Genomic DNA, 19,140 nt, shown 5'->3' with positions numbered 1-19,140 from the left:
CATCTGCCCTGACAGGGTTGTAAGGTCAAGTGTGAGAGCACTGAGCAAACTTGCAAAGAATGGCGAGTGCTGTGCAAACCCAAGGACATGTTATGATCCTGAATAGTTGGAAGATGAAGACCAGAAACAACAATAACAAAAAAGTGTTATACAATTATTTACAATGAAGCCAGGATGGTATGCATCTAGGTGAAAACACAGGCATGTAGCAAAGCCTGGTTAGCACATTTGTTTAAACTTAGCTTTGCAGGACAACCATACAATACTAATACAAAAATTGTTACTGTAGCAAAACTACTTTTAAGACAGCAAAACGTAAAAAAAAAAAAAAAAAAAGCTAAAAGCTAAAGGCAATCAATTGATAAGTTCTTAATAAGATAATAGTAAACAGAAAGATCTAGAAGATAGCAAAATTACAAAGCATAAACCTGTATATGATGCAGCCCCAGATCCCGAAGATGAGAAATCTACGTAGTAAAAATATGGTTGGTTAAACAAGAGAAACACGGACTTTATAAAAGAGACAGTGAAATGTTAATCAAATCCAATGCTAGGTAAGTGGTTTAGCAACACCAGAAAAATCCCAAATCCAGACTCAAATCACATCACCCTTTTGTAATGTACGCAAATGTCACCGGTTAAAAACAAAATGGCTCAAGACTTCTGTGGCACCTGGCAGCACCATCACGCATGAAATAACCCAATCTCGTCAGCCCCAAGGCAGTGAAGCATCAGAGAAGTAGCTTCCCACCATCAAAGGACGCCTGGGGAACTTACCAACATTTCATGATTTTAATAAAACACTTACTTGTCCTGTGTCTAATTTAGTTGGGACTAAGCCCAGATAATCCAAGTTAATTTAGCCTAAGGCTGTGTGAGCAAAGGTTTATAGTTTAAGGTACATTCTCTGTTTCTTCCAGGGTGGGGAGGTTGGCAGCTGCTCATTGTTATTTTGAGACCCCGTTACGGACTGTCCGCAGGGCCTGCATGAGAGAAGGCATCAGAGACAGGGGCTGACACTCTTCGTAACTATTCATCTTCACTTGTGCTGGATGTTAACCACCATGTCACTAAGAAAAATGCTTATTCCACTATTTCTTGAATAATTATTTTTAGGTAATTATTTAATGACTTTCTGCTAAATTAAATGAATTTAAGTAATTTTTACCCTCCCTCCCATATAGTTATAGCATGATTTTAATTACTCCATTGGTTGCCTTTAACCAATAAATTTAATCTAGTCTTTAACCAATTTTTTATCTAACCAATGATTTAATCTAACCTTTATATCTGCATCCCTCACTTGATAAAAAGAGGCTAATAGCATGCCTACCCTTCCCTACCTCTCCCCTTCCTTTTTTCACTTCTAAGCTCTATCTTCTGTACTTTTACATTGTAAGAGGTGATGACATTCACCTTCTGTTTAGAGCCTTGACTACAGGTTTAACAAAAAATTTTTTTAAACAATTAATAGTGTTCACATTATAACAACACATTATATTAAGTATTGTTCTCTGCAGAGAAAAGGAGAGTTGTAATTCCATTCCTTTGTACAAGTCCAGCAGCACGGTCCCCTATGCCACTTAGCAGATAATGTTTAGATGGAATCTCTTTCTCACCTTCTATCATTTGCTTAAAATAATGCTACACCTGACTTTATATTTGACTATTACCTTCTTGGTTCAGCTCTTTATTTTTCTTGGAATTTCTAATGCCTTTTTTTTTTCCTTCTTCTTGAGAGATGAAATCTATATCTTCTTCATCAAATCTCTATGATGTTTCAGGTTCTTGGTCATACTATCTATTGCTTGGCTTACAGAATCTTTTTAAAAACATATAAAGTCCTCTCTTAAACAAGATAAGGATGAGAGGACCCTTAGGTTTCCTAAAACAAAATTCTGTCTCAAATTCTCTCACTTTACTCAATGTGTTTAATCTACTGGTATTTACAAGAATTTTATTTTGGTAACAGACAATAAGCTGCTCACATTATTAATGTGTTAACACTAAATTTTTTCTTACCGTCTTAATTTATCTCCTTCATTCCCTATTACAATTTCAGACCATAATGCCAAGTATAGGCAATTAGTTCTCAGTATGAAAAACAACAAAAGGTATATTGGTTATCAATGCTTGTTAGCATAAAAGGCATAAAAACAAAATGCACATTATCCGGAGTGGACAGTACATGGTTCAGTGCCATTTGACCTTGTTCCTGCCAAGGAAGTCAGTAAAGAAGGGAACATTATTTTATATTTGGGTGGACTGGTGTCAATGCCACTCAAAAACAAAAGGTACCCTCCGTATTGACGCTCAAAAATTTGTAAAACAGGTACTGGGAAGGAGTTTTTGGATTGAAGCATGAAAGCAAAAATTTTTTTAACTCAGATAATTGAGAGTTACCTCAATTATTAATTACGAATCAATTGTTTTGCTGGCCACCATCAAAACATCACTGAAATGGTTCACTAGGCTCATCACATCTGGCTTCTCAGAAACCAAGTCCATTGCCAGGTGGCTACCCCAGTTCATTCCTTCTCCAGAAGTTCTCCGCTCTGTCTCGTTCCTGCTCTGCTGTGTGACTCACCTTCCACTTCCCCACCAGAGGCAGCAATTTTAGAGAGGTGCAGATATGTTGTCCCAATGACATCATTTTTGGTAATACGGTCCCTGTGTATAAAAGAACAGGTTAAGACCTCCACCTATGAAGACGTATCTTCGTTTCAACAATAATAAGAGAGAGCTGGAAAAGACGCTAGACCTCAGAAATCTTCCTGTCCAGTGGGCCTCAAGCTTTACTGTACTTTAAAACCACTTGGAAACCACCACCACTCCCCACCCCTGCATCCCATACCACCTCTCATCTCCTTGTCTCAAATTCTCTCACTTTACTCAATAAAGTGAGGCTTTATTGAGTCTTACTTTTGAGACCATTCTGATGCAAATGGTCCCCCAAGCACCCTCTGAGAAAGATTTATCTAGTCGGACAACTCATTTCAGTTATGGAAACTGAGATTTTTACAGAGGTCAAGGGATTTGCCTATGGCCACACTCAGTACCATTGTCATAAAGTGAATGGGTCAGTTGCAGGCACATAACATGATGAGGGTAATAAAAATCTCATTACAGGGGCTTCCCTGGTGGCGCAGTGGTTGAGAGTCCGCCTGCCGGTGCAGGGGACACGGGTTTGTGCCCCGGTCTGGGAGGATCCCACGTGCCGCTGAGCGGCTGGGCCTGTGAGCCATGGCCGCTGGGCCTGCGCATCCGGAGCCTGTGCTCTGCAGCGGGAGAGGCCACAACAGTGAGAGGCCCGAGAACCAACCCCCCCCCAAAAAAAAAAATCTCATTACATAGAATAAGTGCATGTATCTTATTTTATCATGTTCATACTGGCTACTATGACGGTTTAACAACGACAGTGGGCTATTTCTAAGGGTGCTTCATAGGGAAAAAAATTCCCTTTCAATTCAAACATTTCTTGAACATCTACTGTGTGATAGATGCTATTTTTCTGACTTCATTTGCTTGCCTATAATCTTATCTATATGGTTGGGATAAGTTTGCCCACTACAAGTACCTACAACTGTGTATATTTCTGTGAGTATCTTAGAGAGCCTGTGAGCCTAACATGAAATGGTCTATAGCGGGGCACACAGTACATGTAACACACAAGGTTTATATTGATAACATCCTCTGTTTAATTCCTTCTCTTCTTTATTCCATCTAGTGTCACATCCACTCTAAAGTTTAGGACCCCATGGGGGGGAAGAAAGTTGCATTCAGTATTTTGAGGAAAGCTTATACTATATTATTATGTATAGTATAGTAATATTATATGTTATATAAAATATTATACATTATATAGTATAATATTAGGTTATAGAAAGTGACTAATTAAACACAGTATACAGGAGAAAAAATTATTTTTAGGTAGTAAGCCACATGCGTGGGCCTTGCATCCTGTCTGTCCGTCCAGAAGAGTCTGGACTACATTTAAAGAATCCTTAGCTTTCCCTCAGTTGTGTAAATACCCTACAGGGTATGTAACCAAAGATCTGGATCCAAGGATTCCCCCAGATAAACAGGGTCTCTCTGCACACCCTAGGCTACTATTGCTTTGGAGAGGGCAGACTAGGTCAGGGAAAAACCCCACCATTTGTTGTGACCACGGGCAACTCTGGGATGGCTCCGCTAGCAATCAGCCCACTGCAGAGTCTGTAGGCCAGAGTGGTTACCTGATCTATGTAGGGTCCAAGCCCACACTCCTGACAGTTCCTGAGGCCCCTGGAGCACCTTCAGAGTGTCGACTAGGGGTCCCAAGTAACTTAAAATGAGCTCACGCTCATCGGAAGGGGCATTTTGGCCTCAGGCCTCTTCACAACCCTCAACGAACTGTGATGTAGTTACTGAATAAAGAAAGCCTTCTCCCCTCTTCCCAAAGTGCCTTGTTGCCATAGTGCCAAGAGGGTACGAACATGAAAGTCAAATACATTTAGCCAAAGGAAAAACTAGGGCCAGACAGGATAGGGACCCAACTGGGTCTCTAACTATCTGTGTGACTGTGGGTAAGTCACCTGACTTCTCTGAGCCTCAGAGTCTTTGTCTGTAAAATGAATTAATCATAGTCTCTATTCCACAGGGTTACTCTAAAGACTAAATGGAATAATGTAGGGAAGGCAAGAAGCACAGCACCTGGCACTTAGCAGTGCTCAAAACACAGCAGCTAACATCATAATAAACATTGATGATGATGATGATGATGATGATGATGGTGATGATGGTGATGATGGTGATGGTGGTGGTGGTGGTGTTGGTGATAATGATGCCGGTGCCAATGATGATGCTATTTACCATTTCTACTCTCAGGGAGCTAAGGGCTGTCGATTGAATGCCTCATCCAACTAGAACATACCCAAGAATGACCTCATTATGGCCAATAATTGCTAGGATGCTGGTCTAGTACAAAGTCCATCAAAATATTTCAATGAATTTTCTTTGCACTCAAATAGGGAGCTCTGTCTACTTTCCTTTCTAACAATAACAAAGAATAGCTCTCAGAATGTTTTGGTGATTCTTCCCAAGAAATAGTTTACTCCATTTGTGAAGTCTATTTTGGACGCCTAATGGTATGTAAAGCCTTGATCTCTTATCTCGATTTCTTGTCTTATATTCAGATCATTTTTCCCTCCTTTTGTTTGTGAGCAGTTGAACCAAGATATCCACAGCTTTTCTGTAACAGCCACTATTATTATTTTTAAAGAAAACACCCAATTCCAGGAGCAGTGTACCCCTTCCCTCTGAAAGAAAAAGCAAATGTCCCTAAAAATAAGAGTTAGACCATCTGAAGTAATATTTCTCAATATCCAAATATTTAATTCTTTAATTTTGAATTAGACACAAGTCCTTTTTAACTCACCAGTCATATATTGTTAGTTTTATTTTTTCACACACTGAAGGAAACTGTTAAAGAGAAACAGAAAAAAAAAAGTAGTTATTTCTCAACTTATTCAGTAACAATTAAAGTATTCTTACTTTTTTCTAAAAGAAAAGAAAGTCAAACCTTGATCTGAAGATTGACGACTTGATTCCACTCAGGGTTTGCATTTTTCTCAATTATATTTGTGCAAACCTGTAAAATTATCAAAACAAAACAGTAGGTATTCAAGTTTCTAATTTCGAAAAGTTTACAATATATGCGTACTGGATTATGACTCTAGCAGTTTACTTGTAAGTTATAGACTTGGTATCCTCGTTAAAGTTTATTTTTCTTGATAAAAATTTGGTAAATTATGACACGGGTTTAACATTGATCTTTGCTTCTTCTATGCACAAAAAGCTAGTTTTCAATCGCCAGATTACTAACATTGGATTCGTGTAATGATGCAAGAGTTAACATTTAGTGAGCACTTGTTACATGCTGTCTAATAAGCATCTCTACACTAACACGGCCGAACAGATCTTCTGATCCTGCCCACCAGCCGTTCTCCCTGCTCCCCAAACTGGCTGCTCTTTCCACTGCTGTTCACAAGGGTGTTCAGGCTCGAACCAGAGTCAGCCACAACCCCTCTCTTCCCTTCACGTGCCTCATCCCATCCATTAGTAAATGCTGACACGCCTATTGTCATCCCATCTTCCCCTGGATGCCTGCGGCTGGTCCCCATCTGGATCCGCACTTCCTCTCCTGCCTCCTCACTTTCACGTCACTCCTCTGTAGCATCTTCCATCAGCTCCCCAGGTATACTTGCAGTCCTGATTCATATTCTGCCTGCCCCCCTCACCCCACCTCTTTGAGCTCATCTCAGTTTCGTCCCTTGCTCGCTCCACTCCAGTCATGTTGGCATTCTTTTGCTGCAAATGTGTATCCTCCTTGGGGCCTTTACATCTGCTCTTCCTTCTGCCTGGAAGCCCCCCCCCCCCATATGTCTGCATTATCCAGGCCTCTGCTCAAATGTCACTTCCTCCAAGGTGTCCCACTTGATAACCTAGCTGGATACGCCTCCAACACCCCGCCCATCACTTCTTGTCTGCTGCTTTATTTTCTGCGGAGTACTTAGCACTAACTGAAATTACACAACTTCTTATTTGCTTGTTTATTGTTGTCCCTTCTGTTACAAAGTAAGCTCCAGGAGTGCGAAGACTGTCTCGCTCAACTGTCTCGCTCACTTCTTTCTCCCCAGCTCGTGGGACAGCATCTGATACTTAGTAGGCTTACACTGTTTAATTCCCGAATTAATTAACTCAACGATCCTATGAGATTATCATCATCCTCACATCTGAGACTCAGGAAACTGAGACTCAGAGGTTAAGGAATTTGCCTTCACTCCCTATGGACAGGGGTCAAGGCTGAATTTAAATCTGGCCTCATTTAGCCCCAGAACTGAGAACGTTTCTGCCATCTCCCACTGACTCTCCTAGGACATAAGCCAGTCTGTGTGTGTAGTTTGCCAAATCTCACTTTCACATGGCTCAAATTAGAAGATGCTACTTCCTCACGCCCAGAACTATCCACGGTACATCATTATTCTAAATACTATGGAATCCCACTCTCCAATCTTAGACCATCTCTGTAGGTAAAAGTGTAGTCACAGGTGTTCCTACACCAAGAGTCCCCCAGTTTTTTCAGAGGACTAGGATAGGGTTCCCCTGCCTGTCTAGTTTCTGCAGCTCAGTGGAACACGGGTGGTGAGAAACATGACAGGAGTGGGCAGCTGGGTACTGGGGGCTGTCCTCTACCACATTTACCAGGGATCATTATGGTTGGCTAGGGACTTTGCCTAGTGGTAAGATAATGCTTAGACCTGGGAAATCACTTCCACTATTCTAACCTTACAAGACTGAATACTTGGAGTCCTGTATACTTTCCACTCCAAAATAAACCTCTGGAGAAGTCTGGCATGTTCAGACTCAGATAATCTGTGTTTCTGCACAGTGCCCAGCTCATCAGGGCGCTAATTTAACAAAGAATAAGCAAGAAATCACTCCAAGAAAAGCACGGCATTTTAAAAATGTGTTTCTAGAGGCAGCTGTATTTAGATCACATACAAACCTTTTTTCCAGCAAAAGAAACTTCTACAAAAGGATCCACTAGGTTCTTCTTATCTGCACTGCCTCCAAATATTTCCTTTACTGTCTGTGAGAAGGCGTCATCCACTGGAAAGCAACAGGTCACACAGCAGAAATTAAATGCGATTCTCTTAAAAGAACAGAAATCACTCAGCAAAATTAAAAATTTTCTCCTGTACAGAAAAACAGTTGCAACAAGAATCATTCTCAAAAGTAGCAAGTACCAGTGTCACTGGATTGCAGAAATCCTTTTTGTCTTAGCTGAAAGAGAAAGAGAAACTCAACAGGAGCACCTTGAAAAAGAAATCAATAAATGATTATGTTGAGAATCAATCATTTATTGAGGAAAACAGTAGAATAAAGAAAGTCCATCCAAGTGGGATAAGAGGCAATTCAAAAACTCAGGCCTAGTTTCAATTTGGAAAATGTTCCTTAGGTCAGCATATAAGCCTCATCTGACTTTTTCTGAGAAATTCAAGGAAATTTGGCATAATCATAAATACTATGTTTAATCAACTACAAACAGCAGGCCTCTGTTTTAACAAACTTAAAAGTGAACAGAGTCCAGCTGAATAGGCCCAAGTAGGCCATATAATGTGAGGTTTAATTTAGTCACTTCATTTAAGATATTTCCGAGGGAAAGGTGGTCTAGGGAGGCAGTACAGGGTGTTAAACAAGGTGGGGTGGGTTCCCCAGGAAAGTAGCAAAACCTGGAGCGCTCCATGGCCTGTACAGTGGGTGCTGCCTCCTGGGGACTGGGAGAGGGGTCCTACGTCCCAGGGCCCAGCAGGAAGCAGACAGGCCAGGTTAGGCAGAGAGGATGCTTGGTCCTCAGCAAGGACAAAGGAGTAATCGGACTAGCCTCTGTGAATAGAATCACTCTAAGCAATTCTCTTAAATGCATCCAATCTCTTAATATAATAGTGACAGACTTCTAGTTATTGGCACTTAACCACCTTTTGCTCAGCCATTTTTAATAATCAGATAGCAAACACATTTACTTGTTTATAAAATTTCAGTTTCACTTGGGATGAAAGGAGTTGGCAGTGCTGACTGCTGACCTCTGTTTGGAATTCTCTAGAATAAGGGGAAGACGGGGAACGCTGAAAAGGGATGGAGATGAATGGGCCAGAGGCTCCAGAATGGCCATGGGTCATGACCAACAGGCTGCCCCATGAACCTGTTTGGGTAGCTTTCAGTGGGACCAAAATGAACGAAAACAACTCCATGAAGGCCTTTTAAAAGAGAGACAGGGACTTCCCTGGTGGCACAGTGGTTAAGAATCCGCCTGCTCAGGTGCCTTGTGACCACTTAGAGGGGTGGGATAGGGAGGGAGACGCAAGAGGGAGGAGATATGGGGATATATGTATATGTATAGCTGATTCACTTTGTTATAAAGCAGAAACTAACACACCATTGTAAAGCAATTATACTCCAATAAAGATGTTAAAAAAAAAAAAGAATCCACCTGCTAATGCAGGAGACACAGGTTCGAGCCCTGGTCCAGGAAGATCCCACATGCTGCGGAGCAACTAAGCCCGTGCACCACAACTACCGAGCCTGCGCTCTAGAGCCCGTGAGCCACATACTACTGAGCCCACGCACTGCAACTACGGAGCCCACGCACCTAGAGCCCGTGCTCCGCGACAAGAGAAGCCACCACAATGAGAAGCCTGCGCACCACAACGAAGAGTAGCCCCCGCTCACCACAACTGGAGAAAGCCCACGCGCAGCAACGGAGACACAACACAGCCAAAAATATATAAAATTAAAAAAAAAAAAGAACGGAGGCCTACTGTAGTCAGGAAGTTATTACCCTAAACTACCGCTAAGAAAGGCAATTAGCATATGCTTCAGTTAATGTCTCCTTCAAAAAAATCTTTAAAAATATAAGAAGAAGAAGAAAGCCATACAGCGGGAGCACCGATCACTATTCAAAGTATGATTTTAACACATCTAATCACGCAGATAACTGACAATCCTGGGGCAGGATTAAATCGATACGTACTCTGGGGGATGTCCTCTGCTCTGTAGATCTTCAGCAGGAAGGTCACCCATCGGAGGGCGATGCCAGCAGGGAGTAACAAGTTACTCTCCACGTCATCACTGTCATTACCACGATCTTGTATCTCAGGCTATTGGGGACACAAGATGACAAATTATAGACAGAGGAAAGCAGAATTTGAAGAAGCCAAATTGGTGCTTATAAAATAAAACCAATCAGAACTGTTTTCGTTAGGATTTCCTGTGTTTTGGGCTTAAGAGTTCAGCACCAATTCAACCTCAAAACTGCTCTACAAAATCAATGCTCATGTTTCTTTGATCAATACACTACAAGAAAATAATGTCCTTTTGTAATCTTCTGAGCACTAAATAGTAGAGAAAGACAGAAAGAGATATAGCTCCTGAAGTTCTTCTCATTTCTTTCTGGCCACTGGCTTGCTGCCCAATTTTCTAGAATAACAACTGTCCCCTTAGGTAGCGATGCCATGCTCTGTAGATGCAGTGCTTCGGGGAAGTCTTAAAAACACACGTATCTTTACTGAATGAAAAACCCACTCAGACACCAGGAAGGAGCCTAAGTGAGCTGGAATAATACTTCTGTCATGAAGAAAAGAACAACTACTGGAAAATTGTAGGAACTGGAGGGTTGGAGTTACTGATTGAAAGCTGGGCTCCATTTCACAACTACTGGTGCCCACTGGCTTAACTCCTAGCCCTCTTTTTTAGTGAAAAAAATGTAGAGGGTAGAGAATCTGGGGCTCACAGGAGGCTCATCTCCGGTTCCCAGGACCAACATGCTGACTTTCATGTAGCCTTTAGCACCCGAGCTGGTATCTTCAGGGTCATTGAGGAGAAGCCATTTTCTCATGACAGCATGACCTAAAATAAGAAGGTGTAAAAGGACAGGGATACTCTAAAGAGAAGCTGACAGGTCTGTGATTTCATCTGTGGTAAGATAAACAAGCATGTCCTCCAATGTGTCTTCATGACATGCCAAATTCCCCAGCTGAGACTCTGTATTAATGTCCTCTGCTTTGCCCTAACTCCCCACCCACGTCCTGCCCTGGTGTGACTTAAACAAGACTCTAAGCCCTATTCACTGGTTTTATAAGTTGATTTTGAAAAGGTTAAAATACCCTCAACAAAAGAGAGAAATTATCTATTCGTTACTATTTGGATGATTACCACTAAAAAAAACAAAAGCCATCCGTGCTAAACTGCTACTACCATAATTCCCACTAAGTATCCTTTCCTCTTCTCAATCAAGAAAAACATTTTTTTGATTCTCCTTGATCCCTCAAATTTTCTAGATTCTCAGTCTTCAAGTTCATGGGAGAACATTACTTACCAGGTTCATCATAAATGAATCCGACATCAATCTGGGGAAAAAATAATTTAAAGTAGTTCAAACAGATTTTAAAATCAGTTTTGTCACTTCTAGAAACCATCGTTATTATTACACTTAGAAATAAGGCTTTTGACTAGACAAATTTCTTTAAGATCCAACATTTCCATCTTACCCTCTCTGTATACCCAATGCCTGGCCTGATGTGTGACACACAGAAGGTTCTCAATCCATCATTTTGAATGAATGAGCCAGTCTTACAGCTGGAAGAGACATGGTGGCCAATGTGTCCTGGTTTGCTTGAGACTTTTCCAGTAGCACAGAAAGTCTCACATTCTGTGGAACCTCTCAGTCTCAGGCAAACCTGGACTTTGGTCACCCTATGGGAAGTCACCTATCCAGTATTCCTCCTCCTTTTTCTCCAACTGATTAATGCTAATACTAATATACCCACTGATTGGGCACTTCAGTATGCCAAGTGCTGTGCTAGGTGCTTTACATATCCTATCTCTCATAGTCTTCACAATGATCCCATTTTACAGATGAAGAAACTAAGGATCACACAGGTTGACATGTGGCTAGTTGGTGGCAGACAGTGTATGAACACAGTCTGCCAGACCCAGATCATCTTCTAGGACTTCTAATGACTGGGAGCTCCTTCCTTCAAGAAGCAGCCCAGGGCTTCCCTGGTGGCGCAGTGGTTAAGAATCCGCCTGCCAGTGCAGGGGACACAGGTTCAAGCCCTGGGCCGGGAAGATCCTACATGCTGCGGAGCAACTAAGCTTGTGCGCCACAGCTACTGAGCCCATGCGCTTAGAGCCTGTCCTCTGCAACAAGAGAAGCCACCACAATAAGAAGACCGTGTACCGCAATGAAGAGTAGCCCCTGCTTGCCACAACTAGAGGAAGCCTGCACACAGCAACGAAGACCCAATGCAGCCAAAAATAAATAAATTAAATAAATTAAAATAAATTAAAAAAAAAAAAGAAGCAGCCCATTCCACGTAGAATTGCTGAGAAGGCACCAACCAAGTCTTTGTCGTTAACTGCAATGTGAGTTACTTGGAAAAGCATCTTGATTCTCCTCCCTGGTTTGGCTTGCCTTTCATACTCCAGGTTTACAGTAACTGGCTCTGTAGATAGAGCTCTGGGCCACTGGCAAGTGGAGCTGGGTAATGGGCTTCTTGCCACAGTCAAGCACCCTTCCCTTTGTAGCAGTTCACTGGCTTCCATCCACAGCAGGAACTCTGTGAAGGGCCCTGGTGTGCCAGTTTCTGGGCATCTTGCTTTAGGACACTGGTAAGTGCTGTACTTTGGAAGTTGACTAGACCCAGGTCAGAGGACACTCAACTGGCTTCTAGCGCCCAAGGCATTCATGTCCAGCCTTCAACAACTATCATAGCATCAATGCCTTACACATAACCTTAAGATGTCACCAAGATGGGCATCCTGAGACCTGGCCGGGAATCAGATTCCTCATTATGAAAGTGCCCATCTCTGATGTAAGTTGAATGAAACAGACAGTTGACACCCACCTTAAATTCCCCCATCAGACAATCTGCCCGCAGAGAATGGGAATTATAAACCTGGAAGAAAGGAGAGCAGTTTAAAGATTATCGGCTTCATCCGGCAGTTAGTGAGCGCTACCCTCCTACTCCGTGGCCCCCTTACCCGAATGCTGATGACCTCATCCATCAATTCGGAAGGAGTCAGGTGGACATTGTAGAAAAATAACTGTCGAAACGAGAGAAAAATGTTTGAATGTCAGCAGGGGTAGTCTAAGGTTTAGTGGGATCTGATGCTACAATTTGGGGGGAGGCCTTCCTAAAAAACTACAAGACACAACCCCAAATTAGGTGTGACCACGTGCACCCACTGAAGGACCTTGGAAAAGGCCCTCAGGTTAAGTGTCATGAGCTTCACCTTAAACTCTGCATGTCAGAAAAAGGAAAAAAAGTTAAGTAACAACTGTAGTGTTTTTTTAACTAAATAAAATTGTTCATTTGGGACCAGATATCTAGTAGGTAACTAAAGATCTAAGGCAGGGACTTCCTGGTGGCGCAGTGGTTAAGAATCTGCCTGCCAATGTAGGGGACACGGGTTCGAGCCCTGGTCCAGGAAGATTCCACATGCCATGGAGCAGCTAAGCCTGAGGGCCACAACTACTGAGCCTGTGCTGTAGAGCCCACGAGCCACAACTACTGAGCCTGCGTGCCACAACTATTGAAGCCCACGTGCCTAGAGTCCATGTCCCGCAAGCCCATGCCCCACAACAAGAGAAGCCACCGCAATGAAAAGTAGCCCCCGCTCACTGCAACTAGAGAAAGCCTGAGCAGCAACAAAGACCCAACGCAGCCAAAATATTAATTAATTAAGGAAAAAAAGATCTAAGGTTATTTCATGTGCTTAAGGCTTGCATGTCTGGAAAGTTCAGGTTAATTCTCTTCCATTTTTAGCGCTATTGTTTCTATCCAGTGACTCTAATTTTGTTCTTTCTAACAAAACACCTTTAAAGCCAACTCTGCCCATTAGATAATGTTAGGGCCTCAGTAGAGTCGGTAGAGACCACATTTTAACTCATTGTTACAGTTAAGTTTAAGGTTGATTCCTGGGAAATGAAAATTGGGTATAAAAAAGTTGTACCATAAAGCCAAAGCTTATGTGCCAATAAACTTTCGTCCTAAGAGAGAAAGACCGAGCATTTACTTAAACTGAGACTTGTTTCTACTTTTTACTCAGAAATATTTCAAATTCACAGAAAAAAATGAAAATTGTAAATAAACACCATCTTTCACCTATGTTCACCAATTGTCATCGTTTTGGGACACTAGCTTTGGCTTTGTCACTTTTTTTTATTAACTGAACTATCTGGAAGGAGGTTCTAGATAACATAACACTTCACTCCTTAAAAATACATTTGCATGCATCTCCTAAGAGCAAGGATATATTTTCATAAAACCATAATATAATTATCACACCCAAGAAATTTAACATGTAACATGGTCAAATTTCTACAATTTTCCTGAAAAAAAGTTCTTTTTAGCTTTTTTAAAATCTAGAATAAAATAAACAAGTAAATAACTAAATCTAGGATTCACTCAAGGGTCTTACATCGTATGTGGTTGTTGTATCTTTTTAGTTTCCTTTTATCTAGAACAATACTCCTGGCTTATTTTTGTTGTTTATTTCTATCAAGACCAGTTGCTTTGCAGAATATCTCACAATCTGGATTTCTGTCAATTTTTCCTCATTGTTAGATTCAAGTTGACCATTGGACAAGAAATGACACAGATGACGCTGATTACTTACATTATATCACATCAGGACACACATGTCCATTTGTCCCATTATTGGTGATACCAAGTTTAATCACTTGGTTAAGAATATGTGTGTAAACTAGGGATTTTTTAGTAAAATCCTTTTATTGATTTATGAATTGGTCTGAGAATCAGTTATTTGATTCTTCCCTTTTACCAAGAGATCTACTCTCAAAAGAATTCATTAAAATGGAAAATTCTGAGCTGGAGAATCCTGCAGAATGAGGTTGAGTAAATATTTGTCCTGCATTATAAACACTTGGATGGGTCCTACGCTCTAGGCATCAAGTCGTCCCATATCTCATCCTCCCTGCAATCTTGTCTTGTCCTCCAACGTGACTCTCTCTCAGCCTTTCCCGAAGTCCACTTCCAGTGCCCCATCTCCATATGCACCCACCTCTGTGTTAGCTTTGACACTACCTAGCTGCCTGCTGTTGCCTGCAATTCATCTAAGAAGTTAGAGGTGAGAATAAGACGGGGCCTTTGAAAAGCTGGGGTCCAGGTTGAACAAAGAGAAAGAAACAGGAGCACCACATGGAAGAAACCGGTTCCTTTTGTGAATAGAGGTCAGAAAAAAACCAACACCAGAGCCAGGGCTGGGATTACAAGCTGTAGGGAACTAAGAGGACCTGTGGTACCAAGGGCCTGGCCTCAGAGACCAGAGCATGAGACCCAAGGAACCTCACAAATGCATCTCCTCAGCAGAGTAAGGCTGGACTCCGAAAAATTCCCCAAACTTATCATTTCTCTTCAGAGTCCTAAACGTGGAGTTTTGTGGCATTGAAGACAACTGTCAAGGTATTCAGTATTTTTGAGGAGTGTTGCAGAAGAGGTCAACAGAACAGGCTACAACCTCAGTATGGAGGAAAAAACCCTTTTTGCTCATAATTGTTTTTAACCTATATTATTTTTATAGTCAAGTAGGTTTTGACACCTTTGAAAATCGGGTTACTTAGTTACATGGAGTCACCCCTCAGAGACATCTGCTAATTAAAAAGAGCAAAGGCAGGTGTAAGTGCTTTGTGTGCTCCATCGTAAGGGTTGCGAGGACCCATTAGAAAGGTCTCCCTCCAGAAGTTGTTGCAAAACCAGCGGAAAGACACTGGCAGCTCTGAGAACCAGCGACAAAGCAGGCCACTTGATTTCAAGACCCAGTGGTTCTTAGAGCAGAACGTTTAACACCAGAACTTTGTACTGTGTGTGCACAGGTATTCCCCTCCCACAGGGAACTGGGGGGAGGTGGGTGGAAGCCGGGAAGGTGCATATAAATAAAACAGACTCACAGAGCAGGACATGCATTCACCTGTTTACCTCATCAAAAAACGGATTGTTCCCTCTCTTGATTCTTGTTCGGTGGGTCTGGCCACAGATGTGGACTTTGACCACAGGCTTGATGTTGTTGCCACTTAACTGCCGGCCCTCGATCACCCAGACACGGATCTACAAGCACAGGAGAGGAGTCGTCACTGAGCCTTTCCCAGCACGGCACATAAGAGAATCCTCAGGTGTGGCCTCAGCTCGTTCAACTGTCAGGACCGCTGAAACCAGGCCAGCGCAGCCTTGCAAGGTCCTGTGCTTGCAGACTGGGGGCAGCCACCTGCGCTCATTCTCATGATGGGAACTGGAGTTGGGTTGCAAAAACCAAGATCAGTAGTGGGGTTGCAATAGTCCAGAGCTGGCCCAGGAATGCACAGGACACGACGGAGGCTGCTGCTCAGACCCCAGCCTCCTACTTGGTCTTCCTGAGCCCTGAGAGGTACCAACTCAATCCATGGCTGTCTCCCAAGGAAGTCGCCAGAGCTGTGAAAAACACAATACCTGTGACTCTATTCTTTGATTGGCTCTTTCCTACCACCGAAGGGGAGTTTATTTCTCTGAAGAGCCTCATGTGGATCGACTACATCTACTGCTGCTTGCAGAAGAAAGACAGGGAGCTCTTCTTATTGGGTTTGTGCCCTGACATCTCTTTTTATTAGTTGAGCCACTGCCCACAGGCAGAAGCTCTTCCGGCAACACCACAATTGCCAGAAGCTGGACAACAGTGTTGGTACAACGGGAATACGGCCCCTCGGGCTGTTCCTACCTGGAAGTCCTGTGGCTTGTTGGACAGCATCCACCGGCTGTTCTTCCCTTTGGTGAGCCTCCGGGCAAGGTGAGCTTCCGACACCATCCGTCCCGGCCCCCTGGGCCCTGGGCCCCTGACCGTACTGTCCAACCCGTCCTCATCACCGCCACCGTCCTCTTCTTCTCCTAAAACACCAAAAAGGGATCAGTCAGAGATGGCCCTCACCCTGCATGCATCTGAACACTCTGGTTTCCTGGACCCAAGAGGGTTTTCCGTGTTCCTGAGGCAGCAGGTGAAGGAGACGCCTCTTGGTGACACTGACTTGGGATGAGTTGTGACTCAGATACTGCTTCTTTAGGAAAATGTGTCCACGTGCATCAGAGCACTCATTCAGGCTGTCTTCAAGGTGACAGGGGGAACATCAGAGGCCATGGGGAGAGCGAGGAGATGGTGCGAATGGACCCAGCCAGGAATCACTCAGTTCTAACCTGGGAACCCTGCCTGAGGTCAGGGGCCTTCCTGCAGTAGGACAGCAAGATGGGGAAATGCCGGGGAAAATTGAAGCCTTGCAGGGGATACTTCAACTCCACCCTTCCCGCTACAGATCTTTTCTCTAGATCTTTACTCATGAGGTTTTGTACGGTCTCCTTTCTGCCTGAGCCTCCTGATTCGCAAATGCCCTCTCCACCCTCATGGCAGATGAGAAACTCACCCCCAGTTTCTTGCCATGGAGACCAAGCTGGTCATCACGCACTCCCTTCACCCTCCTGGTCTGTCACTTCCATACACATCTGTCCCCTAGCTTCTCTTCACACTCAGGGGGAAAATGTGTTTCAAGTGAACCCCCTCCCCATGCCTGAGATCCCACTCCCTGCTGATTCTTTGGGGACCCCTTAAATGTCCCCCCTTTCAAGTTCCTCCAGTGGCTCCTTCCCCATAGGAACCACCCCTCTGCCTTCAGATATACACAGATCTTTCTCTCCTAAAATAACAAAAATCAACTCTGCCTCCTATATCTCCCCTTTTTATTATTCACAAACTCTTTAAAACTCAATGACAAACTTCAGGTTTTTTTTCTTAATAGACAAAAAGTTTGAACTCCTGGTAATCTGTACAATATAAGTTAAGAGAGACTAGAAGACCAACTAACTACCTTGTCTAAAAAATACCAGCATTTGCACTCCCTACCTTTGGATCTTGAATCTCCTCCTTTACAACACAAAATCACGTAGGAGACAATTTCAATATGGAGTCATCGGCCAGTCACTCACATCATAGTATGAATCAGTTCCATCAAATCGCCGTGCAGCACGGCTCTTAAAGCTTGGGCTTTGGAGTCATGCTGTTGGGGTTGGAATCCCAGTTTTGAGCTATGTGAGTCTGAGTAAGTCTCTTAATATCTGTTTCAGTTTCCTCATTTGTAAAAAGGGGGAAATAATAGTATTTACCACTAGATTATTGTAAAAATAAAATTAATCTATATGCAAGGCCTTTAATACCGTGCCTGGCACAAAGCACAAGCCAGCAAATTAACCTTTTCTTCCTTTTGCTTCTTTTTTTTTAGTTTTGTTGAGAAGTCAGGAAGTTTCACTTCCTAGCGAGCAGTTAAGGGGAGGGGGTGGGGGGCAGCGAGTGAGCAGCACAGGGGACAGGGCCTAGAGTAAGAAAGGGGCGACCACAAGGAAGTAAAAGGTCCCCCCAGTGTACTGCCTCAGAGTTTAGTCCAGGAGGAAACTTCCCCCTCACCACCCCTCCATTCATTCTCGTCCCATCTAAGCCCGGCACTTGTTCTGCAAAGGGCAACCGTGAACCTCTTCTTGCCAAGCTCAGGGCCCTTTTCTGAATCCTCATGCTTCACCTTCCATGGCATTGGACTCTAGGGTCCACGCATACTTCTCTGAATTGTGCAGCTCTCCTGCTGGCGCTCTAAATATTTTCAGGGTCTTTCGAGGCCCCCCTCTTTGTCTCCAATTCATCAAGTGTGCGTTCCCGCTCTGTTCCTCAGCCCTCTGGTTCTTTTGACCCAACATTCTCCGGAGCCACACTTCAGTCTTTCAAGGAGTCACAGACCTGCAGAATTTAGACTAGAAGGGACCTTAAAGATCCTCATCTAACCTGCCCCTCACCCCATTTTATAGGTAGAAAAACTGAGGTCCAGAAAGCTGAAGCAACTTGTTAGGTTATTAGGAGCTGAGCTAACACCAAGACCACATCTTTGCCCCCCTCACTGGTTTAAGACTGGAGCTAGAACCAGGCTGCGGGTGAAGGTGATGCTGTGCTCCTAGTTCCTCAACATCTTTGTCACGACACCAGGAAACCCCACAGAAGCCACAAGCGGAGAATAGCTACCTCTGCGTGATAACCTGGGCCTCCTCTTCCCTATTCTTTAAGAGGCTTCAAAAGAAGGGTTTGCCTGGGGCCCGGATCCAAGCTCTCAGAATGTCCTTCCTCTTCTCTACCAGGCAGCTTCCTCACCTCCCTCAAGTTCCAGATGAAATACTGTCTTGGTCTGTCCCCACCACCCCCACCGGATAGAGTGAGTCCCCCCTCTCGTGTCTACCACACATTGTTCTGTCCAGTCCTCACCAGTCTTGTACCTGTTATTAACCTGTGCGCCTCCCCACTACCATCCACTCTTCAGAAGCTGGGGGCTTGCCCTTTTCTTCTTTGTACCTGCTCTGTGCCTGACACGCACCCTTCTAGTACATAGCAGGGGCTTGATGAATGTGGATCGAGGAAACGAACGAACGAGGACATCCTGACCCCTGCCTGAGCCTTCTAGAGTTCTCCAGCAGTTTGGCAAAGCTCCCGCAAGGCTCGCGGGAGAGGGCGCCCCGATGCCGGGGG

The 19,140-nt window shown here is 43.5% G+C and overlaps 1 protein-coding gene across 2 annotated transcripts in view; it reads right to left on the bottom strand.

Annotated features, from left to right (window-relative positions):
• The window catches only part of MYOF (myoferlin), a 155,881-nt gene that overhangs the window by 84,791 nt on the left and 51,950 nt on the right, over nt 1-19,140 (bottom strand). The window contains exons 6-17 of one of the 2 annotated variants that reach the window (XM_082854950.1): nt 16,312-16,478; nt 15,540-15,668; nt 12,583-12,645; nt 12,447-12,497; nt 10,916-10,946; nt 10,331-10,446; nt 9,572-9,698; nt 7,547-7,650; nt 5,561-5,629; nt 5,417-5,460; nt 2,588-2,670; nt 429-467 (exon numbers count right to left, since the gene is read on the bottom strand). In XM_082854950.1, the coding sequence (XP_082711076.1) occupies nt 429-467; nt 2,588-2,670; nt 5,417-5,460; nt 5,561-5,629; nt 7,547-7,650; nt 9,572-9,698; nt 10,331-10,446; nt 10,916-10,946; nt 12,447-12,497; nt 12,583-12,645; nt 15,540-15,668; nt 16,312-16,478 (1,023 nt within the window). The remainder of the gene's footprint in view (nt 1-428; nt 468-2,587; nt 2,671-5,416; nt 5,461-5,560; nt 5,630-7,546; nt 7,651-9,571; nt 9,699-10,330; nt 10,447-10,915; nt 10,947-12,446; nt 12,498-12,582; nt 12,646-15,539; nt 15,669-16,311; nt 16,479-19,140) is intronic. The other variant, XM_082854951.1, reaches the window with a different exon arrangement.

The sequence above is a fragment of the Leucopleurus acutus genome (assembly GCF_964270905.1).
Source record: "Leucopleurus acutus genome assembly, chromosome: 14".
Classification (NCBI taxonomy): domain Eukaryota; kingdom Metazoa; phylum Chordata; class Mammalia; order Artiodactyla; family Delphinidae; genus Leucopleurus; species Leucopleurus acutus.
The sequence above is the reverse complement of the archived record's forward strand: the minus strand, read 5'-3'. Positions and strand labels throughout refer to the sequence as shown.